We start from the raw sequence: 25329 nt of genomic DNA, 5'->3' as shown, positions 1-25329 counted from the left end.
GTCCAGAAGGTCCTTATATATATTCATAAATAGCCTGTTATAAAGCAGTAAGGCAATGGTAATAGTTATATCTTAATTAAGTTCTAAGAAGGAGTTTTTTCAGACTGTTATGAACCAAGCAAGTTTCTCTCTGCTGCATCTCAACATGCGTTATCTGTGGGTGCCAGTATGATGGGTACCTCACAGATAGAAATTACAGCATTGAATGGTGAACTTTGTCCCTCAGCATTGTTACCTCCAAATTAAAAAACTAACAAAAAGCTGTGCAGAGCTCAAGCTTCCCTGGATAACTTCGGGCTAACAGTGGTAATATTCATTTGCCTAACTTAACAACGTTGGGTTTTACCCTGATTGGCTTTATTAATTTCACTTGGCTAGGGAGGAGGGGGAAGATGAATTTGGTTTCATCTCATTGGAACAATTCAATACTAGAGTTCAAGGAAAATAGGTGTGCTTTTACTTAAGAAGGTGGGATGGCTTTTCTGAACACATTATTTGCAGTGCAAAATTAATTGGACTGCGTTTTGGCTGGTTGGTTGGGTTTGGGTGGGTTTGGGGTTTTTTCTGGGTTGTTGGAGGGGGCTTGGGTTTTTTGTTTTTTTTTGGGGGGGGGGTGGGGAGATGCGGTTTTGGTGGGGTTTTTTGGCGGGGGCGGAGGGGATGGAGTGAATGGCGAGCCGGTGACGCTCCCGTCGGGAGCCCGAAGTGAGCAGATGTGTATTTTTTCCTCCTAAAGAGTTAAGGGCGGCGCTGCCCGCCCGCCCCGCTCGGCGCTGCCCGGAGCATCCAGCAGGCGGCCGGCGCTTCCCGGCGCTTCCCGGCGCTCCCGGCGCTCCCGGTGCTTCCCGGCGCTCCCGGCGCGCTGCGAGCAGCCCGCGCACACCGTGGGAAGCAGCGCAACGACTGACGTCCAGAAGATGCTGCCTATAGGATCCGAGCCCCCAGCCGAGCCCTGCTTTCCCCCCTCACTTTAAATCCAGCTGGCGGGGGCAGGCACCGAAAGCGGGAGAGATCGGCAATGCAGCGTGGCAGCAACTCCCGAAAGTTCTTGCTCTCTGTAACTCCCTGCTTTCGGACTCGGAGCTGCGCGGCAGACCTGGAGCTGGGAGTTTAACAAGCCCCGTCTGTGAAAATGCCTGCCACTTGCTGGTCTTTGAATGTGATAATTTGCCTTCCAGAGCTGAGGAATACTTAACAGCAAGACAATTCAAGGAGCAAAAGGCAAGATTCGCAATGCAAACAATGCTAAAACATGTTCTCTTTTCACCTTATGGGAACAGGACTGTGGAGAAAGCTGCAGGTGCTTTTTTGTTTGCTTATTGACAAGATGTGTCACAAAGTAATATGACTTTTAAATTCTTCTGACTGTTCAAAGCCAGCAAGGAGCAGCAAAATTAAAGCAAGAAAATAATTTAAGGAATTTGAGGACTTTCAGAGAAGAAAGTTGTTTTCTGAAAAGAGCTAAGCAGGACGATGGCATCTGGAGAGTGCCTTCTGCTAGACCTAGAAACAGATAACTTCATTTTCTATAACATCTCTGTCAACCAGAGTGCAAACTTCTCCCTCCTCGGGGAAGACTGGTTCTACCCAGCGTTCCTCTACGCCATCCCCACGATCTACGGGATCATCATTCTGATAGGCCTTATTGGCAACATCACTTTGATTAAGATCTTCTGTACTGTGAAATCCATGCGAAATGTTCCGAATTTGTTCATTTCCAGTTTGGCTCTGGGAGACCTGCTGCTTTTAGTGACTTGTGTGCCTGTGGATGCCAGCAGGTACCTTGCTGACGAGTGGCTGTTTGGCAGAACTGGGTGCAAACTTATCCCCTTCATACAGCTCACCTCTGTGGGGGTGTCAGTCTTTACTCTCACTGCTCTCTCAGCTGACAGGTAAGCTTGACTGCTATTGCCTTGAAAAGAAGCCTGCAAAATTATGACTCCATAAAATGCACAATTACAAATTTGTATTTTCAGGTAAAGTGTTTATTTTTATTATAATGAGAGAAGAACCACCTCAGGTAATTTCTCATGGTTATTAGCATACAACTTGAGGAGGATGCAGACTGAACAGAGGAAACTTGTTCTAAACTAAATGTTTCTGCAATTTAGCTAATAGTCTACATTAATTCAAATAGAAACAAGAGCAGGTCTAGCTAAAGACCAGAGAGAGAACATACCACTAATGAAGCTCTGCTAAAAGATAGCATTTCCATATTTGCCAAAGAGATAATTGATCCATACTTCATGAAGTGGTGAAGGCACTGGAGCAGCAATTTAAAGTGCAGTCAGAATTGATTCTTTCTAGTAGCTTGCTTCCTTAAACTTAATGATTTGTCAGGCAGTATTTAATAAAGTATTTTTCAAATATTCAAATGAGTTTGCTGAAGCCAGGGATTGCAGATTGCCATAGCCAGTGTATTTCCTTGGTTAAACCATTTTCCCCTTGTCCAATCAAAACTGCTCTGTGCTGTTGGTTGAAAAACTTCATCTTCCAATAATGTTTAGTAAAAAAAAAACCTGCAATAAATATGTTGGCTTATTTTCTGCATGGTTCCAAAAGAGATTAAGGAATACATTGTAACCACGCTGAAGTGACACAGAACTACTGAGTCAAATATTATTTCAGTTTTATTTTGGTCAAAATATACATGGGGATTGTATCCTTGCTCACAAATAAGTGAAACTAGGTTTGCTTTGGGTTGTGCCTTGCATGGCACTCTATGTGTCTCTTGCTAAACTGCTTTAAAACATTAGACTACTTTTGTTTGAGTTACAATGTAGTTCATGTACATATTTTAATATACTTTTTGCAGTCTCAATGAAAGCAGATGACCCCTTAGTGTTTCAGAGACAGAATGGTCAATATGTTTGTTCACCCCTCCATGTTGGGATATATATAAAAATAGCACTGTCTGTCCCAGTAGCAGATGGCAAACAGACCTATGTGTAGCTAAAAGTCTTAAAGCAATATGCTTTAAAATGCTGTGAAAATAGGAAAACTGCACTAGTGAAGGACCATATGCACTTTTACTCCTGAGTTAGATGTGGTGTCTGAATCCCCCTGACTGCTCTGAAGGAAATGTTGGGAAAACAATAAGTATCTCTCCAGGAAAACGTATCTTCCCAAAGCTGTAAGTTGTTTTAATGGGTGTAAGGAAAAGAAAAGCATTGTAAAGAAGATTATGTTAGATTTATTGCTATCTGATCACATGCTACATAAAGTAAACACTGCAAATGCTTTTACTGAGCCTCACGTCAATATCACTTTTTGCCTGAAGTGATAGGACAGAACAGAAAACAGCAGCTCTGCCAAGTTTGGGATATGGAGATTTCAAGTTCTGAACTTCAGCTTTATCTGGAACATATTAACCATGATGCTGCACTGGTGATCAAATGTTCCCATTTCCAAGGGATCATTTTACCCTCTTCTAATGCATCTGTGGTCCACTGCAGAAGGAGATAATAATTAAACATTTAAGTTTGTTAGATTTATGAATCTAATATGCTGTGCTTTGAAACACAAGTGTCCCATATCTGTACATTTGCTGAAGTTTCTATTTTGATAAACTAACAGCAGTGCTGGGATAATTTTTTTACAAAATAATACAGTCTAGATTTTGTTAGCTCACAGCCCATTAATCTATTTCCTTAAAACTTGTCACCCTGAACTCCAGACCTGAGTATTAATCATACCAGAATCATTAGGGAAATAACATTAAAATGTAAAGGGGAAACTTCCAGCATGTGAGCTGAATGTGAACCAGCATGGTGATGCCTGTTGGGGGCTGTGGAGGGTCTGGCAGCCCAAAACCCTGCTGCAGGTGAGATGCTGAGTCTGGTATGTGGGGTGGTTTCATAGACAACCATTTCTGATGACATACATGGGCCTGCACAAAGGGAAACACCTGCAGAAGAAAGGGGCATGGTGGTGAGATGGTTAATGTTCAGTGATGTGAACTGTACCTGAGATGCTCACGTGAGGCATGTGAATGTCCCTAGTCTCATTAATCAAAGCCATACACCATATGAGAGAAAAACCTCCTAAACCTCCTCCTGTGAATAGCATTACATGGCACTGTCTCCAAGGAAAGGGAGACTTGTCAATGTACTATAGACCTTTTGTCTATAATTCATCATCTGCAAAAAGTTATCATAAAACCCTCTTGGTTTCAGCATCCTTCCTATGACAAAAGCAAGTGGGAGTAACTGCTGTCATTACTGAATGTATCATGGTGATGCTTAGGGAGACATCACAGGAATCAGAAGTCTGATGTGTAAAGAAAAGCATTGGAGTGTGATACAAGAGGGTCATTTCCAGAGACATGACCATAGAAACAAGGTGAAAGGCAGTGGGTGGGTGTGATAGGCAGATAGAGTATGTGAGAGTGTGTGAGACACTTATGCCACGTTACAACAATGGTCCAAACCATCCTGGCTGCGTTGGATCACCTCCTGAAAATGAGTGCCCCAGTTTTAATAGGTTTCTGCACAGCTCACATCATTGGTGCAAGGGTATGTACCTTTCTGAGGTACACTTTTAGCCTTTCCATTTCCCCTTTCCCTTTTGTTAGGAATCTATCATCTGCCAATGACTACAACCACTTGGCTGAGTGCCAGCCTCCAGCACAGAGCACCTAGAGCTGCTCAGCAGTTTGACCTGCCAGCAGCGAGGGGTTGTCCAGAGGATTGACTGTTCACTTGCAAACTTCTCAAGGAGAAACAAGAGGGACAAACTGCTGACCTCAGCTCTTCCTGCGGTGGGAACCTCCCAGCCTGGGAATGCACTGTGTACATGTGGACACAGCTGAGCATGCCTGCACAGGTTTGAGCAGGTAGGGATGGCCAGAGGATCCCTGAGTGCTTGGAATGGCTCTGTGTACAATCATGAGATTTTATAATTACATCAGACAATATGTAAGAAAAGGCAAAAAAGGGTTAACAATATTAGAAATATATTTCCTGTTGAACCACTCCACTGGCTGCACAGTGCTTGCATCTGTCTGGCTCCATTTGCAGGAGCAGAGGGAGCTGTCGGGTGACACCTGCTTTCCTGCAAGTGTGTCAAATTTTCAGAGCAGCCAGGAGAGGGTTAAGGCATGGGCTGTGCTTACAGCCACCTTCCATGAGTGATAAGGCGCCAGTGCTGAGTATACAAGAGCAAGGAAACAAGCAGCCCATGCGTGTGTGTGTGATGTTTGTGTGTTTTAGAAAGACTGTAAATGAGGTTGGCAGGGGAAGGACATCTGTCTGCCCTGCTGCTCTGCACTGTCAAGGCAGTGCTTTCTTCAGCTACTGCTCAGCTTATCCCAGAAAAGAGGTCTTGGGTTCTGCCCTCCTCCTCCTTCACCTCCTCCTGAGTGCAGGGATAAGGGGTGCAGAGGCACCCGTGAGAGCAGTGACACCTGGGCTTCTAGCCCAGGCAGAATCGCCAAGTCTGTCTCAGCAAGGGACAGGAAATTAAGGAAAATCTTTGCACAGCAAGAGGAAGAGCAACTATTTAATTGCCCATGTCATGGGAGACGTCTTTATTTAATTGACTTTCTCCCGTGACTGACATGGTTTGTACATTTGCATTTGAATTAAGCAGGCTGTCAAGCATTGATCATAGTTCCCCACTGTTAGGCTGACAATGTAAAAGATCGAAATGCCCTGGCGCTCATGCAGCGAAACCTTCCTGAAGCAATGCTGTTTTTACAAGCACACAGCAGAGTAAGTGTAAAATGTAATTGGAGTTTACAAGCAGCATCTTTACTTTAAGCACCTTGGATTATGTGGATTTTAATACTGGAAAACTGCAGCAGTGCCTGCCAGCCAGAGCTGCCTGCAGTCCTGTGGTGGGAGGGAGTGACAGTGTAGTGAGATATGTGGAGTGACATTACATATGGGATTAGGTGGTTTATGGTGGTAAACCAGCTGCAGTATTGCAGTCATGTGGGAGACCTGAAATAAGGGTGTTAGCTTTGGAAATGTTGACATTAGTGCCTTGGGTGCAGGGATGGATGCAGAGATGCTGCAGGGCTCCCAGCTCTGCTGGGTCCCTTGGAATGAATCACAAACACAACTTTTGATGTTCCTTTGAACACATATGACAGTTTTTTCATCTAAGAAATAAAACTTTCAAACAACACTCCTAAAAAAAGCAGTGGTGCAAGAAAAGAAACAAATCCAGAATTTCTAGAAATACACTTTTAAACATGCAAAATTCTTTGTTTAGTGGACTCATCTCTTCTGTGATTTAGATGTCTCCAGCCCTTACTTTTAATATTACATACAATACCGCAGGAGGTGTAATATTTATGTGTCAGTTCATTTATTTTATTTTACAATCACTGGATTATGTCTCCACAAGAGGATTAAGGGAAGCATGCCACCCTAATAAAAAGCTGTGGAAAGTCAACCCAGATTTCCATTGAGTTGATTTACAGAATTACACTTTTTTTTCAATACCATCAGTTGTAAAGTGCCAAGGCCATAGTGGTTATGATTTTATTCTGGGCATTCTAGTCACAGCATTCATTAAATACCTTCAGGTCACTAAGACACTATTTTGGAGCATTTTACTTGTGCTGTAATTTACTGTACAGCCCCAGGAAGTTTTGAGGGGGTGGCAGAGAAAGCCACTCTGAACTACCAAGAGAGCCTCCAATCCAGTGGATGCAAGTCAGCAGAATGATACCTACATGGAGAGTTTGGATCTACTGATGTGATCTCAGCCAGAGCATCAGTCCTTCCAAGCCAGCCAAGAAAACTGGAGGGACTTTGGGCCCCAGTCCAAAGCCTTCCCTTGCACTGAAGCACCAGGCAGCCCCATCTCCACCCTTGCCACTAGCACAGTATCTGTGCTGCTGCCCTTCACATGCTGATGGATGCAGGGTGATTTACACACATCTCTTTCAGCTGATGTACTAGAGTCTTAGATCCTGGTTGCTGGCCACTGTGTCAATATGATATAAACTACTCTTTACACCCTTAGTTTTAGCTCTCATTTCCTCAGCCCCTGAATCCATCTCCACCAACAAACTGTGATCAAACTGCACAAACTTTCTGAATATCTTGACTAACCAGAACAGATGGCCAAAACACAATAGATGCACTTCTATAACCAAGAAGACTAGAGCCCACATTTATAGCAGTGGGGCTGGTGAGCAAATCTGAGCTTTGAGTCAGTGCTAATGTGCTGGAGACTGTCAATATTTAAGCAATCAAAAGGAAGAAAAGACAGATTACCTATTGTTTACATTTCAGTAAAATCTAAAACCACCAATCAGTTGTCATGGTCTCATAGTACAAGGTGCTGTCCACACTGTTATTAAGGAGAGCAACTGGCTGTGGAGAATTTGCTGGCTGTGTATCCCAGCATTTGGCTGGGATTTCAGCATCACTGCAGGGAGATGAGCTTATGGTGGTCCCATCAGTTCGTCTTCCTAATTGATGCTCAGGTGTGGACAGCAGCCTGGCTGAGAAGAGTAGGAGGGAGTTGAGCTGAAAAAGGAGAAGCAGGAACAACCATCCTGTGAAACATCCAGTAACTTCTTTGCTCATAGACAGCCCTTTAAATAACCTGTTTTCCTTATTTTGAAAAGAGACTTCACCACTAGCCCTATGGAGTCCCCTCACCTTGTTTTTCAGCAGTTTGATGCCCAGGTGCCCACCTCATCCCCTACAATCCAGGACACCATGGGCCATGAGCTCCTGCCCATAGCAGGCTCTGTGATCCCCCCACACACTGCCTGCTGCATATGATCTCAGGCAGAGCAAGGGCTCTTGATATCCAGAAGACCAGCCTGTGCCATGAGGCAGAAAACAAGGTCAGTCCATGGGCCCCTCACAGTGCTGAGGCACCTGAAGGCTTCCCAGCAACGGTGGGCTGTGCAGAAAAGCAGAAACCTGTAGATCCCTTGCAGAAACTCTCCTCCTGATGCCAGGCTGGTGATCAGTTCAACTGGACTGCAGAAGAGTGCGGAGTATCAAAGGGAGAAGCATTGTCAGGGCTCTGCCCATCCTGTCCTCACTTGCTCTGCCCATCCTGTCCTCACTTGCCCTCTGGCTACAGTCAGTCTCTGCAGCTCTCTGGGAAGCAGGACAGAAAACAGTACCATGACACCCTGAGAGAAAAAGATGTTTCTTCACACCTTCAGGCAACTCTGAAGCATGAGATTGAGACATGAATGTCCAAATTATCTGGGAGAACGAGAGATGTGGGTGCAGGAGATACTGCATTAGCCATCAACTCAGCAGTATATCTTGCTCACACCTGTGCACAGGGGCTACTGAATATCTCATAGGATTTGGATTAAAACAAACCTTTCCAACAACATGAGGCTGCTTTCTGAGTATTCAGACCAAAGGTGCATATATCACCCTACCCTCTCTTGTGTGTCTGGCACTCTGTAACCCTCTCTGCTTAGAGCTTGTGTCATATTTGAATTTAAAATTCATCTGACCTCTAACCACTGCATAATAACCTAACTCACAGCAAAACTGAAAGGCTGAGACAGTTGGCATTGTTCAGTCTGGAGAAGAAGAGGCTCAGAACTTAAAGGGGTTTATAAGAAAGACAGAGAGGGACTTTTTAGCAAAGCCTGTAATGGACAAGCAACAATGGTTTTAAACTGAAGGACAGTGGGTTTAAGTTGGACATAAGAAAAACATTTTTTGTGGTGAGGGTTGTGAGGCACTGGAGGGAAGTTGCCTAGAGAAGTAGTGGATAGCCTCACATTTCTCAAAGTGCTCAAGGCCAGATTGGATGGGTCTGTGAGTAACCTGACCTAGCTGAAGATGTCCTTGCTCATTGCGGGAGCATTGGGCTTGTTGATCCTTTAAAGGTCCCCTCCTAACCAAGCTATTCTATGGCTCTGTGATTAGAGCAGTCAGGGATAGCAATAGACTGTTCAGCCCCTACATGCTGTTGAAGATTCTTACAGTGGTGATGATCTCTTATGACACGTTTACTGAAGCCACAGAAAAGACTTAAGTATCATATAATTGACTTAGCTTTATATTGGATTGCACTAAAGCCATGACACAATGAGAATCCCACAGGATTTCTCATTTTGTCACATGCAGAAGAGTCACTCTAATGTCTTCTCTTGTCTCTTCTTTCCTTAACAAGAGCACTAATTCTTTTGCATCTCCTGCTCACTTAGCTCCTGCATATACTATTTTACACATAGCTGAGTTTAAATGGTTTCTTTTAGACTGTGGCCATTTACCCCAATGACTCTACAACATTCTCAGTCTGGTTAGCCACTGTGTCATCTGCAAAGGTTTTATAGCCTGCTCAAGGCAGCTGATATGCACAATACATAACACTGCAGCTAGAGCAGTTTCCCAGGACTCAGGCTACAAATGGCTCCACAGACTTTTTACCACCATGCTTGATGCCCTGCTAGGTAAGCATGGGTCTCAGGGTCCCTGCCTGGAACCCCTCCTTCCCAGGCCAGGAGTCCTAATTTTAACCCTTGTCCTGTGGGAGTGGGGCAGGGATAGGAGGGAGGGTCACATGTACCCTGGCTCACACGTGTGCACATCTACATGCACAGTCAGCTGTGTCAACATGCCCAGTAAAGCTGCAGCTCCCCTGTATGCCAGCATGGCCCACATCCTGTCTACATACCCTATCATGTTGTGACAAGATAAAAAAACCCTGAAATCTGCTGTGTGTTAAACAAGACAGACTTATATTAATTATCACCTGTTAGCAAGATTAACTTATCTCTTATTCTCTCCACAACTCATCTTGGGCAGCCCAAATATTTGCAATTTTCTTGGTCACACCATCCAGTTTTTCTGAACATCACAACTTTGAAGCCAGTTCTCCACTTCTGAGGAAATTCACCACTTTTTCAAAATTTTTTTAAAAATTAACACCAGTTTTTCCTCAGCTGGTTCCTTTAGTATTCCGAGGTGTAAATTATTCAGGTCTGCTGGTGTGAAATTAGTTTGTGTTAGCAGATGGTGGCTCATATCTTCTTTAATACAGCTCACAAGTTTTCTGCTACATCTGTAGTACTGCACATAGTATAGAACCACGTATATCTCCTACACATTTGGTCCTGAAGACAAATATCAGATTATTGCTTTTCACTTTGTCTCATCATTGTTCTTCACCATTTATGTGTATGCCTGACTTACTGGTATTTTTTATTCCCAATGTATTTAAAAATCCACATTTGTCTGTTACAGAGTGACCTTTGATAATTTGTTGGCTCTTCCAGCTTCCCTTATCAGTCACCAACATTTTGAAACTCCAATACTTGCTGTCATTTACTTTTGCTTTTTTCCCCATCTGTTGCATATTGATTTTTTTAATTACTTCTTTGAGGTTTTAGCATGACTCCTCATTTTCTGTTATCTGGGGCAGCTTTTTTCATGGCAAGTGGGAGATACCAGGGAGCAGGCTGGACGTCAGCAGCTAATGTATAGTTAGTGTTGTCTCTTTACATTTGTGTTCTCAGTCAGTTGATTTGAAAGCTGCTTTTAACTTTAGGAAATCTGTTACTATGAAGTTAACAGAATCATAGAATCATAGCATCATAGCATCATAGAATCATAGAATCATAGAATCATAGAATCATAGACTGGTTTGGGTTGAAAGAGACCTTAAAGGTCATCTACTTCCAGCCCCCCAGAAGTGGGCAGAAACACCTTCCAGTAGACCAGGTTGCCCAAAGCCTCATCCAACCTGGCCTTGGTTCTAAATTTACGTAGCTTTTTATTCTATTTCCACGAAATTAATGTAAGCACACCACAGCTGCTATAGCTTATGGAAGTGCTAATTTTTAGGTCAATGATGAGCGCTTCTTTCTCTATCAAAACAAGGTACAATATTGATTTATTGTACATCACAGGCAGGACTTTTTTGCATTGAGAAACTGCCATTTCTAGAAACTGTAATGAATTTCTATAACTGGCTCTGTGGGGTGTCCAGCAGTTATGCCACCTGCTTAGAGGTGGTGCTTTCAAGAGAAATAATGCAGATTCTCTAGTGAAATGAGGGGTCCATGTCTGAGACCCCAGCTTTAGTTGCCCTAAGTTCAATCCTCAGGCATGCAGATCCCCTGCTCCCAGTCCATTGACATCCCTAGAGACTTGGGCTGAAGCAGCAAAGCCTTGGATGGAAAGCACCCTTGGGACATGCTCCTTCTCATGCCTGGTGGCCCAGGTGGCAGCACCAATTCCCCCAGCTCCACTGCAGATGCACACCATATTGCAACCCCGATGCCAGCATGTGTTCTGGTGCCACATGGCACGAGCAGGCACATTCCTCTGCCTGTACCCAGGCTCTGAGCACATAGAAATGTGTGCAGTACTTAGCAGGTGCTGGGGAGATGTGTGTGGGAGATCGCTGGTTTTGAAGTTAAAGGATGTTTCTAAGCTGTGTCCTGGGGTGCATCAGGCACAGCATCACCAGCTGGGCCAGCGAGGGGATTGTCCTGTTCTGCTCTGCTCTGCTCTGCACTTGGGTGGCCTCACCTTGAGTGCTGGGGCCGGTTTTGGGTGCCACAATATGGAAAAGACATTAGACTATTACAGAGCATCCAAAGGGCCACAAGGATGGCGAAGGGCCTCGAGGGGAAGCCACATGAGAAGTGGTTAAGGGCTCTGTTCAGCCTGGAGGAGACTGAGGGGAGACATCATTGCAGTCTACAGCTTCCTCATGAAGGGAAGAGGAGGGGCAGACTGATCTCTTCTCTCTGGTGTCTCTGAAGTTGTGTCATGGGAGGTTTAGATTGGATATTAGGAAAAGGTTCTTCACCCAGAGAATGGCTGGGCACTGAAACAGCTCCCCAGGGAAGTGGTCACAGCACTGAGCCTGAGAGAGCTCAAGCAGCATTTGGACAATGCTCTCACACACAAGGTGTGATTCTTAGGGATGTCCTGTTTAGGGCCAGGAGTTGGGCTCAAAGATCCTTGTGAGTCCATGCCACCTCAACCTATTCTGTGGTTCTGTAAATGAATGGGTCCTAACCCTGCTTCAGACAGCAGGTCTCACATCTGCTTGCAAGGAACTGTGGGGCTGGCCCCATTGAAATCTTTAATTTGGCATTAGGCTGAAGATCACCTTCTGGGAATTAATACCCTGGGTGCAAAAGGGAGTTTTCTGATAAGAAAAGCATTGTCCATGGGACTCACACTGTTTCCTGCAGTAACCTTTTAATCCATTGTTTTTCATATGTATAGTTAATTTCTGAAAGATTTTATGCTCTAAATGGTTATGATTAATAATAGCACATTCACTGTCAAATGATTAGTGTTTAAGATCTCCTTCCCCAATATGCAGTGCAGTTGAGTGGTCTCTAAAACACTCTGCCTCAATTCTGAATTTAGATATTGCTGGACTGAAATTCTGATTTGTCCATATTCCAGGATAATGTAGCAGTATGCAGGTATACAGATTGAATTTTGAACACATGCTTTAAAAGTAAGAGCTATGCGACTTCTATCAATGCCTCCTTTCTTTTCACTTAAATGTTAAGTTAATAAAAAGAGAAAGTAGGCAGTACCTGCCAATGTATTTAAGATTTGCCCATTAGAGATGTCTTTGTGCCCATATGCAATTCACTAAAGATTTTAATAACAGATGTTCACTCAAGAATCATGCATAATAATGATAATCTTTACTAAGTATGCAGAAAGCAGATAGACCCAGAATAGGTTGTCGGAGTGTGTTGATGGGTTAGACACTCTAGCAATTTTGTGGATTTACTGAATTGTCTTCAGAGCTATAAATATTCATAACATCCATGGTGGAAACAATAAAGAAAGTTTGTGGCACTGCATTTGTCATAAATTTCTTCAGATATTTAGTAAGATATTTTTCCCTGCTTTCCAGGTGGAGCTTCACACTCAACAGAGCTCCATCTTCTTCATTTATGTAGTTTTTCCATTGCATCAACTTTTCTCTGTTGCTTGAGGCTTTTTTGCATGGTAATTGAGACAGTCCTTCATATTATGTGAGCAAAACAATAATGTGATGCTAGCAGAACATAATTGCAAAACCTTAATGAAAAGATTTTTGTTCGGTCTATTTTCAGGCCAGGATCAGATCAATGTGCACACATTAACCTTACAAATGGGAATGGATGATTGGGGATCAGAGGGACTGCAAATTGCACTTTTCTCCCAATTTCAGTTACAAATGGGAACAGAAGAAGTGTGGGGAACACGCTGACTGAGAGGCAGTTCTTCCATCATTACCACAGGCAGTCGTGGCAATTTCAGGAGCTCATTTTCTAGATCTGGGAAGAACTCAGTGTTTTCACTTCTCAGCAATTTACATGACTGTTTTTGCAAGACATCAGTCCATTCCAGCCAATCCCTGCTTTTTTATTTAAACTTGAGATTCAAATTAGCTCAACTTCTCAAAATAGAGCTCAGTTTAAACAGATTCAAAACTTTCTAAATGGATTTCTCACTTTAGAGAGAAAACAGAAAGGGGCAATATGGCACATCTTTCCACCAGCCTGAAGCAGTCTAAACAGTGGGACTGGTAATGAAGCAAGGGTGGGCAAGGCTTCTGAAATCTTGATTGAGCAGGTTTTAACACACTTGGTATTTAAACCATTATACAAATTCAGGAGTGGGGCACAGGACCTTTTTATGTGAAGGGTGTAGGACGTAGTAACAAATAATACTATTTCCTTGACACTTAAGTACTCCTGCAAATTTATTTTGGAGAGACAGTATGCTTTTTCTCTGTAGGAAGGACAGGCAGGCTTTTTCTTTTTTCTTATATTTTTTGCAAGTGTGAGGTTAAGCTGTGGAAAGATGGACATGCTTGGAAGGACTGAGATAGAAAAGGACAGTACTCTGTGCCAGAGCTTCTTTCAGCCATTTCCTCTTCCTACACTCCTGGGTTATCTATATTAGCTTTACTTGCTGACATAAAGGGGGGAGAAAGGCATTAATACAAAACAATCATAGCTAAGGCTGCCTAAAGCACCACCTTTACCACACAGTATAAAGTTACTTCCCTAAAAAAACCCCAAAACCAGAGACAGACATATGGAGATAAATTAATTTAAAATCCTAGGGAAACATCTGATTTTCCTCCCCATGCTTTAGTTGTTTTAATTTAATTTTTGTTACTGTTGTAGCAGGCATAAGTAAGTGGATGAAGGTGACAGGAAAAAGCCATGAGGGAAGCACTGAGGCTGCAGTCTTTATGGATAAGATCCTTCCTTCCCCAGAGAGCAATATTGCAGCCCTTCATATATCTATGCTTAGAAATGTATAGGCAGTAGGGCTTTAAGGCAAATCTTTATGCTTCAGGTGGTGTGTATTTTCTTGTCTCAGCTGAGGAGCACAAAGATGGATAAAATATTTTTGTACCAACAGGGAAACTATACCTAGGAAACTTTGACATCCATTTGGGGCCATAATTTGGTTGGTGTCTTTGGGCAGTATATCTGTAATTGTCTTTTTCATGCTACAGCTACTTCTGTTCATATTTGAAGCTGTGGCTTTGGGGCTAAGTGCATGGTATTAACCAATGTTTGCATACTCCAAGCTTTAGAGTACATTAGGGGATGCTATCATTAGTTAAATTATTATTAACACAGGGACAATGACATGGTTTTCCTGTTTCCCTGGCATAGTAACCCCAGTGGGAAAAGTATTTACCACAGAAAGACCTTAGGTTTGCCACATTTTAGTGGTTTATGGTCATTTCAGTAGTTTCAGTTGTGAGAAACAATTACTCAATGAGCATGATAAAGATCCTAAGGGATGTGTATAAGACATTTTCAAGGATTCAGTGAAGATGCACATACTCTGTGGGCTCCTACCAATCCACAGTGAATTTTGGGGATTAGGTTAAGAAGCAATCAGATGTTCTGGGCTGAAGCCACACAACCACCAACTTCCTCTTTGAGACTGAGCTGGAGAACAGGGACAGCGCCAGAGTCACTTGACTGGTGTGGGGTGGATTTCCTTAGTGGGGGAATCCTCATGGTGCCTCATGAACTGCAATTATATTAAGTGCACTTAGGATAGCCCCATGAGTAATTTCTTTTTGAGGGCTTCTTTGAGTAAGACTGTGAGACGAGGAGCTGACTGGCATCCATCGTGGCTGGAAGGTCATTGGCAGCTGCAGTGTACATGGCAGGTTACTGCTTCAAGAGTAGGAACACAAAAATTTGAAGACTGAGCAGTAGTAAAGGTCAGCATCTCTTTCATATTTCCAACCAGATCAGCAACCCAGTCATTTTCATCTGGGCTGTTTGGCATGAATCCTTGACTGTGTCTTTTTTTAATTCAACTGAATCTTCAGAAGATATATTTTTACATTTTGGCCTTTGCTGCAGGGCATGAATTGTATCTCTGGTTTTTTAACTTTTTCAGAAATTTCTTTAAAAGCTGATAGGGAAAGTTTAGCTGAAAAAAAAATACATATTTCAAACAACAATTAGATCCTGAATGTGAGAGCAGCAGAGGTGATCAGTCCAGGGCCATGCCTAGATCTACTGCAGACAGTTGAGCATGCAATGCAACACATCCTCTCAGAGCCCAAGTTACTACCTGGGTTAAAAATAATACTGTGGTAAGACCTTTGCATGAAAGCCCAGGTCCATGAGGTCTATGGCTCCTCCAAGGTATATAGGCATATTCATCAATGTCCCTTTCAAAGTAGATTGAAATATTCACATGCTGGATATTAAATACAGAAAAGTCACGTGCCTCAGGCTAACTCATTGAAAAACAAATTGCAGGGGACAAAGCTGTGGAAAACTTGAAATATTATTTGACATACAAACTGGAAATATACATGCTGAAAGGCAAAATGAGCTGCTACTCAAATCCAGTCTACCGTGATGAAGTTCTGAAGAAATGTCAAACAAATTATAAAACCCAGGCTTGACCATGTCAGAAAAGTGGTGTGGAAAAGTAAAGGCATGAAGGTGTTTCTGACCTCCAGTCAGAAACCAGGAGGTGCAGCTTTTTAACACCCTGAACACCAGCAACAGGTAAATCTAGTGGTGTCTCATCCCAAACACCAGTCTGGAGGGCCAATTCCTCATCCCCCCATGTCCTTACCAGGAGCAGCCCCTGCAGCTGCTGTCCAGAGCCTGAGCTGGCATGGGAGAGTAGAGCTGCTGAGACACAAGCTGGGAGAGACCCACTGGCACATCAGCAAGGTGACTGGAAATGGGGATTCCTACCAGCTTGGTACTGATCAGTCACATATCAATACTCAGGGACTAACAGAGATTACTGGAGAATTCTCAGTAAATTAAGCCACCATCAAGGAAGTAATATTTGATTGTCAGGCTATTAAGAAAATATCTACCTGTGTTTCTGCACTTGAGAACTTGTATTTTCAAAATCTGTTTTTTAGCTTTGTTTCTTCTGTTTTATCTTTCCGTTCTTTCACTCTCATGCTTAGGGTCTACACTGAACCCCTTGCAAGCAAAATCTCTCTCAGATCTTCTCTTACATCTGCTGTAGGAGGCTTTAAAAATAAACTGAACAGCTAGTAATTAGTGCCAGCATTCCTAGACATTTCTTATTATGTTCTGTCCAAATTACTTTGTTTGTAAGTGCCATCTCTAATTAAAATGTACTAATAACTTGAAATGGAATAATTTTCTGGCTCCCCCAACTCTGTTAATGTTAATAAAAATTAAACAGTTTCTCTTTCTCTGTATTCTTTAACTTATCCATGTCCCTGGAAAATAATACTGGAAAATATTCTCTCAGGTGCCTATATTTTGTGAGAAAATCCCTAAAATAATCATGCTAACATGTCATGTTGATAAGCATACAGTAAGCATCTGCAGAACAACCTTTGAATCAACTAAATTTGTTAATTCCTTGATATATTATTAATGCCCCTTTGCATTTCTCTTCCTTAAGGTTTAGTGAAGACTTTCAGTTAGCTAGTGTTTCTGTCAATAATCTATATCTGGTCAATGAGACTATAAATTGAGCTATTGCAACAACACTCCTTTAGTAATCTGCCTAGCACTGCTGTTTTATGACTGCAATAGCCATAGCATCATATTTGTTTAAGTACCATAACTTTCTTTGCCTGAGCTTACGATCTGGCACTGGAAGATTGTTCTTTGTGGCATGGCACCACTTAATCCTCAGTTTCAGAGTACAAGTTAAAGAGGTGCTAAGCAAGCCTTAAAAATACTGTGTCTGGCTGCTGCAGCTGTAATAAAGGGGAGCTGCAGAGCTTGGAGAATAAGTGGTTAAACAGCTAACTACTGAGCAAGGTGTTTGTAGTTCTGTGCTGGTTTGAAAAGGAAACCAGCCGGAGAAATGAACCCCCACACAATTACCTTGAGAGAGTTCAGGTCAGTGTTACAATTTAATAAAATTACTGCAATAAATGCAATGATACACAGAAAACTGTCTTAAACCCAGAAAATTCAGAATACAACCTGACATCCTGTTGGACTGGGTGGTGGCCACAGTTCTATCCAATAGCGACTGGAGTTCTGTTGAAACACTGGTTGCAGTCGAGAGCGGTGGTCCTGTGGAAAGTCTGGTCCTCCTCTGAAAATCCAGTGGTGGTGATGTCCCAGACCCCCAGGTGCCCAGATTATATGCAGTCAGATTCAGGCAGGAATGTTCAGTACCTTCCCGGGGGGTGGGGGAATTTCACAATGGAATGATGTAAACCTGTGAGTCATAGGATATTTTGGGGAATCCTTGATGACGTAGGTCCTGTTACAGCTGCTCACTGAGGTTGTTGAGGTCATGATGGCCCACTAGCAGAGATACCCCCCTAGGCTGGGTATAGTTATCACATGAAGACAAAGAAAACACTACCCAGCCTGGAAGGGTTTGCCTCTTTCCCTTATCTAATTTAACATTCAGCTCATACCTTGAGGGGTGGGGTGTGCACTGGGCAGCTGTTGCAAACGACCCATCATTAACAGTGCAGCAGGAATAATGTAGATGGGTGTAAAATACAGTTTGGTTACACCCATATTGGCACTCTTTCTCCTGTAACCATGACAAGTACATGAAAGGGAAAGTCCTCTGGACGAGACATCTGTGTAAAGAAATAGCTGCAAATGCCAAAATGTCCCGATACAGTCTTTATAAAAATAAGTATAAATATGTAAATATGCATGTAGTTATGTATACATGTATCTGCATGCATCTATAAATATGTGGACGTATATAAAATACAGAGATATGTAGACATATATATACTTACATGGAGGGAAAGATAAGTGTGTTGGGCAGGATTTGCATATAATCAGAAGCTGAATCCATGCTTACCCTGCAAATAAAGCAATTACGCAGTTAAAACAGTGCAGGACTGATGGACTACTCTTTCCAATGTTGAGCTTTAGGATAATGAAGGCTATAGCAGGTGGGGAATCATGGAGTGACCCTGGAGCATGGATTTGGAATGCCAGGTGGAGAGGTCCTAATGTGCTGCCAGGACTTGGACAGGGTGTTATGCTCACTGCCTCTGGTCTCACCTCATTGCCCAGTTCAACTGTCTGAAGGAGCCAGGACCCTGGAAGGAGCTTAGAAATGGACTCTGGAGCAGCTGAGGGGATGTACCCTGCCATGCCAAAGAGGGCTGGGACAGCCCAGGACCCAGGCACCCACTGACCCTCAGGGAGCAGACAGTGACCAGGGGGGATCCAAATGCACCATGGGCAGTGTGAGGCAGATCCTGGATGAAATATCCAACACTTTGTAACTGTTATAATAATGACCCTACAGGCTAATTTGTGAAACCTGTAGATCCTCCTGCCTACTGTTTTTTTTTCTTATGTCTTGTTCCTTAAATGCATATGTGAGTTGTGGTTTGCTTGAAGTGTGAACTCCTGCCAGAGTAGGGCTCCAGCATATGTGAAACTCTGATGTTTTCCATTCCTCTCATTAAATACACCAATTTGAAATCAGTTTGATTCTGTGATATTCTTGGACTCTAAAGTACAATTTTCTGAAAGGCTGAAATCATGAAAGACAAAATTTGAAATCAAAAAATGTCTCTACATATCTAGAATAGCAAGAAATATCTTTTTTCTTCACGAAACTCAGTTAGCAGTTCTGGCTACTTAACATGAATGCATTGAGTTAGTGAAAACTCTTGCCAGCTACACAACCAAACAGCAGGTAAAATAGGCAACATACTCTTTGTAGCTTGAGAAAAAAAAGATTTGGCTTATAGGAGGCCAGTGTACCTAGCTTGAAACATGTGGCCAAATCTCAGCCCCGTTTCCTCCAACACTATTCTGTGAAGGGGTGTAAGATGCTGTATGCTTTTGAAGAGAAGTCTATGATTACACTTCCTGTCTTAATGCTATTTGGACACATATTAATGTCATTAATATTAATTAACATGTTAATGTCAGGGAACCCTATGCTTTGTCAGGTCAATTACAAATTAAATGAACTCATAATCAATACACATGAAACTGAATGAACTGATGACAGGTGGCTGTGGTTTAAAATGAGAAATCTATTGAAATCATTGAAACTTAAAACACCAGAAAAAAATCCAGTCTTCAGTACAGAATTCTTTTGTTTGGGTTTTTATTTCTGAATGGAAAGGCAAAGCAGGAATACAATGCTCAAGTGTTGAGATCAATAAACTATTTTCCTTTTTTTTGTTTGTTTTTTAGGTATAAAGCTATAGTAAGGCCAATGGAGATCCAAGCATCCCACGCGCTGATGAAGATTTGTGCGAGAGCTGCTATAATCTGGATTGTATCCATGCTGCTTGCCATCCCTGAAGCAGTGTTTTCAGATTTGCACCCTTTCCATGACAAAGGGACTAATAAAACCTTTATCAGCTGTGCTCCTTACCCTCATTCAGATGGGCTTCATCCCAAAATTCACTCAATGGCGTCATTTCTCATATTTTATATCATTCCCCTATCTGTCATTTCAGTGTATTATTATTTTATTGCTAAGAATTTGATCCGGAGTGCTTACAACATCCCTGTGGAAGGAAATGTCCATGTGAGGAAACAGGTAGAGATTTGACTTTCTTTAAAAATCCACATTCTCTGGGAATCTGGGAGGAGAGAGGGAATACAGAGAAATTCATACTGTGGCAGATCGTGTCTGGTATGGTGATTTTAATAGATTAGGTGGGGTAAAAGAATTAAAATGGTTGAAAGAAGCTGTGATACAGGGCTAAACAGTTAAAGTATCTCCTCCTGTTTGTAAGTTCAGAGACTTTGGCGGAGTGGTTACCATGGCAAGCATAGCAGGAGACCCTTGCCAAAACCTGGGAGGGTATTGTCTAGGATGCAGGGAAAGAGACATAGCTCAATACAGTATTTGCAGATTGAAGCAAAGGGGTCATATGGGAGAAAACCAAAACTTCACAAAGCTGCTTTGTCAGAGAGAGGACCTTGGATAAAGCACTGCCTGTTTCTAAACAGCTTATTTACCTTGACGTATTTATCTTACTTGCCTTACCTCTCCTTTTTTAAATGAGGTGAACCTCAGCTTCAACCTCAGCTAAACTGACCCAAGCCATTCTTAGCTGAACAACTGTCCTCTCAATTGCACCCAGCTGACACCTCCACCTCAGGCTGACCCAACACAATCATCTCACATAGCTTTCAGGTGCTGTGCTGAAGCAGTAGGGCTGGAAAGACTTGGAGTTTGCCCATTAATGATGTGCAGTCCCTGAAATCCTTGTCCTTTTTCCCTTTTTAATGTGTGTAAGTCTTTTGCCCTGCAGGCCATTTCTCTGTTGATTCGATGGCTATTTTGATTAGTGGCAATAAAGTGAGCAGTACAAGCAGCCCTTTCCCCCTTTGGTTTTGGGGATAGAGCTCTAAAGAAAGCAGAAGGCCAGGCTGCAGTCTAGCACTCTCCATCCATCATTCCCATCCTGCAGTGCATTCAGGTGCTATATGTCTCCATCTGAGATAACTGGTATCGATTTCTTTATTGCGTTGCTTCCTTTCTTTATAGTGCAGATGCGGCCTCAATAGCCCTATATCAAATTAAGAATACATTTAAAAAGAATATATGTTTTAGCCAAGGACAGCCCTTTCTCAAAGGATTTAATTTTCAGCCTGTTCTCTGGAGACATTATCACCTGGTACATGTCAATCCTTCCTGAGTTCAATGGCTGATTTTTGGTTGGTACCATTAAGGAGGCACACAACAAAGTCAAAATGGGCTTGTCATGTCTCTCCTGCCTGCTTGCAGCCATTCTGAGAATAGATCAGCTGGTGTAAGATGCCCAGTTTCCAATTTACCTGTGCAGCTTGGAAGGGGAGTGAGGATGGGGAAGTGAGCCAGGAGCCTGGCCAGGTGCTGTGGCCACACTGGGGCAGGAGCAAGGGCAGCACAGCTGGAGCTAGGAGCAGTTCCAGGCTATTCACATCCTACTTAAATACAAGAAGTGGGATGCAGCTAATTCTCTAGGAGTGTCTGGGGAGCATTACTGGGATTACCACAGAGAAGAACATTACAAAGCCCTAAAAGGTCAGCAGTGTTACACTTTCCAGTCCACAAACTCTGGCGGCACAACCTCTCCCAGAGAGCAGTGCATTTTAGCAGGTTTTTCTGGGCAGCTCTGTTCTTTCATTTTGGGCAATCATGGCTTTCGTGTTCATTAGGAAGAGAGATGTGTTTTTCAGTGGCTTTGTTATCGTAGTGTGCAGTACTTGTGGACAAAAGACAAGGTATGGTTTACCTCAGTTCCCCTCAGTTGAGTAATAACTTTGGGTTGAGTCCAAGCTTGTAAAAGTAAGTAAAACAAAAGTGTGGCTGGTCTGCATGAAGGTTATACTGCATGCTAGCTGTCTTTGTGGAAACACCTTTCCCTGACAAAGCTCAGATTATACTGAGAGGTGGTCACCCATCTATTCACCACCTGTAGCTGTCTCCTGGTGGCTTTCCAGTGCTTTCCCCCTCACTGCTGCCTTGGTGTTTCTCCAAGTACAGAATATCCTCTCTGTTTCTCCATCTCCTGCAGACTCTGAGTGCTGCACTTGGTCTCAAAGGGCTCTGAGCTGTTGACAGCACTTTTGTGTACATACACCACATGGCCCTGTGGCAGAATGTCCTGCCTCTGAGCCCTGTGAAATATCCCAGACTCCTACATGATAATTAATTACAATAATAGTAATAATAATAAGGTAATATGTTAAAATTGCATATGACTGTATATATTATGTGTGGATAACTAATGCAGATTGTCCACACTTTTGTTGCCAGAGATGGGATTTTGCAAAGTGACAAGCCATTGGAATTTTATCTCTAAACAGGAAAAGAAAGACTGCTTCTTATGTAATAAATTTTCAGAATTATTTATTTATAAAGGAAAGGGGGTGAGGAGAGACAAGGAGAGTTCTTGGCTGTGTTCACCTGCAGTCCAGATTTCCCTGGTCTGGACGTGCCACCTGCCATATGTTAGCCTGAAAGCTGCAGCACTGGCAAAAACAGTCAGGCCCTGGTCTGAGCTAGGAATAGCAGGTAATCCATGTTTCTCTTTCTTCCTGCAGATTGAGTCCCGTAAGCGCCTGGCCAGGACCGTGCTGGTCTTCGTGTGCCTCTTTGCCTTCTGCTGGCTGCCCACTCACATCATCTATCTATACCGGTCCTACCACTACTCCGAGGTGGACACCTCTGTGCTGCACTTCATTGCCAGCATCTGCGCTCGCATCCTGGCCTTCACCAACTCCTGTGTCAACCCCTTTGCTCTCTACTTGCTCAGCAAGAGCTTTCGGAAGCAGTTCAACAACCAGCTGCTGTGCTGCAGGGCTCGCCTCCTCATCCGCTCCCACAGCATGGCCAGGAGCACCACGAGAATGACCTCCCTCAAGAGCACCAACCACTCCCTGGCCACCTTCAGCCTCATCAATGGCAACCACATGTGCCACGAAGGCTATGTCTAAAGGGCACAGTCAGGGACATCAGGTGCTGAGCACGGCTGCTGGACTTTGCTCCATGGGGATGGGGAGCAACACACATGCATCAAGGAGGTGTGGTGTGCTCAGAGAACTCAGAGGAGCTTGAAACACCCAACATTTCATCTTGGGCCGAGGTTGAAGCATCCAACATTTCACCCTGGGCTGAGGCATTGCTGGAACATCAGATCAAGCACCAGCCCACAGGATCTCCCTGGGAAATGCTGCTGTGCTTTCAGTGAGAGCAAAATGAGCACCTTAAGATCAAATCTTGTTTGGCTCTGCAGAATCTTCATTACTTCCTGCTCAATCCCAAATTTATGCAGATTTCCAGTAGTGATAAAGACTGTATGAGATGCACACAATTTGTCAGAACAGTTGCATCCATAAGTTCATGGTGTAATGTATTTTGACATAGAAATAAATCCATTTAAATAAGGTAAATATTTTTACAAAGGAGTTCGCCGTAGGTCATTTACAGACTTTTCAAGTATTTATTAATGTTCTGACTACAGTATTAATTAATGGTATAAAAGACATCAAGAGTTTACTGGGGCATCTCAGTGGTCCCATCTGAAATGAGCAGTATCTTGCACCATGTCAATGTGAAAGCAGTAACGTGAATAAATGTGAGTTGAAATATGTTTACAGTTTTAAACTGTGTGAGCTTTTGCCATGTTGTGGAGGAGACAGCAGGGCAATTTTCCAGCATTACTGTTTTGTTCTTCCTGTCTTCAAAGGTGTGAGATAGTGCATGTTCCATCACCTAAGTGGTACCACAAAATTTTTGTTGGGTTTGGCTAAGGGCAGGCAATAGCAGAAATGGAAGTACAGCTATTTTTCATGTAGTAGTGCTTTGTAAAACACTAGTGTTTCAGCCAAAATTATCAGCAATGCAAGGTCTGGTCTCCAACCCACATTTTTTCCTACTGTCTTTACAGAAATCTGTGGAGACAGAGTGCCAAAAGTGGCTAACAGATTGGACAATCAGGTCTACTGTAATGATCACCCCAGAACAATTCCTGTGCCAGGTACCATTTATTCTGGAAACAGGAGCAGAGTGTCCTGCAGATAACAAACTCCTGAAGTGCCTGGGCTATAAGACACACAAGGAAGCTGCACACCTGATAAATAAAACTGCTGCCAAATGAGGCCATAAACCAATCACTGTAGCGGGATATTGGGTTTTTAATGGCCCTTTTCCTCTTTGATGATGGTCCTTTTCATTGCCACAGCAAAAGATAAATGAAAGCTGGTAAAACTTTGTCTTGGGTTTTCTCTGTGTTTGTAGAAAAAGTCATGTAAGCAATGTAAAAGCACTCAGCCCTGCATCTGCGGCTGCTTTGGGATGCTGGTGGGAGCTGCTGTCTCCAAGGACTCAAGCAGGCTTTGATGCCAAAGGCAGGGCTCTGAAAACTTCAACTTATTTTCTCTTTTGTCCTCCGCATAAGATTGGACACACAGGTATGTACGCTCAGGATGTGGCCACACCACTGTTCTGTTGTGCTGCTAAGGGCAACACTGCCCTGTTCCTCTACCAGCCCTGGGCACTGCCACCTCTCTCATCCCCTCCTGCAGTCATAAGTAACCCCACATCCCACTCAGCCTGAAAACTAATGGGATAGGGCTATTTTATAGATGAGTCAGTTCCCTTTCTTGGCTGACTGTGTCACTATGCTGTTAATTTCAATTTACTGGGCTGAGGTCCCCATTTATTAACATTTTCCATGCTTTCCCTAATCTTTACTATGAAGCCACATGCAGTACAAGAAGGTCAGTCTGCAGCCATTTCAGAGAGTTTGGTTGAGGTTCAAGCTGTTTATGGCATTTCAAAATGAGAAAAATTTATCTGGCCTAATACTTTTATTAAATATTTTTATTTAATATTTTATTAAATATTTTCTTTAGCCTTGTAAGAATTTAATCAAAGGCAAGCAGAAATTACAGACTTATGACAGCAGCCACACCAGGTGTGCTACACGATGTGTCCTCCTGTTCAGTAACAAACAAGAGATTGCTGTTGCTCTAAAAGAGACTTCAAAAGTTTCTGCATTTTTGTTTCTGAGGGAAGGAGCTACAATAATAAATCATGAATCATAAAAATGAGAAAATCATAAATATGAGGAAAAGAGCACTGTTATAACTCCCTTAGGGCTAAACTAAATCAAATACTCTGCCTCACTGAGAAAGGTGCTGTTTTGAACACAGGAGAGTTGTGAAGATTTAGCACTGTAGATTTAAATAAGTGCTATTGATTTTACCCTTTTCTTCCAAACAGAGGTAGTGACTCCTCCAAGAGCAGCAAAGATGGTTATGGCTCTGGTCTGGAAAGTGCTTTCCAGAAATGCAGCTGCAGGTTGTCCAAATGTGTCACAGCCTCACTCTTACTTAAGTTGCTCAGTATTATTTAGTGGTGGACTTGGCACTGCTAATTGAAGTCAATGACTTTAGATGTCTTTCCAACCTTAATG

The 25329-nt window shown here is 42.9% G+C and overlaps 1 protein-coding gene across 1 annotated transcript; it reads left to right on the top strand.

Annotated features, from left to right (window-relative positions):
* The first annotated feature begins 676 nt into the window (after nucleotides 1-676).
* GRPR (gastrin releasing peptide receptor) lies at nucleotides 677-23504 on the top strand. Its single transcript, XM_085051500.1, has 3 exons — nucleotides 677-1892; nucleotides 19604-19955; nucleotides 22454-23504. Exons 1-3 carry the CDS (start codon nucleotides 1474-1476, stop codon nucleotides 22844-22846), a joined length of 1164 nt encoding a protein of 387 aa, XP_084907626.1. The 5' UTR covers nucleotides 677-1473; the 3' UTR covers nucleotides 22847-23504.
* The last annotated feature ends 1825 nt before the right edge of the window (nucleotides 23505-25329 follow it).

Source organism: Lichenostomus cassidix, chromosome 1 (genome assembly GCF_008360975.1).
Source record: "Lichenostomus cassidix isolate B80296 chromosome 1, HeHo_3.0, whole genome shotgun sequence".
NCBI lineage: Eukaryota > Metazoa > Chordata > Aves > Passeriformes > Meliphagidae > Lichenostomus > Lichenostomus cassidix.
The sequence above is the reverse complement of the archived record's forward strand: the minus strand, read 5'-3'. Positions and strand labels throughout refer to the sequence as shown.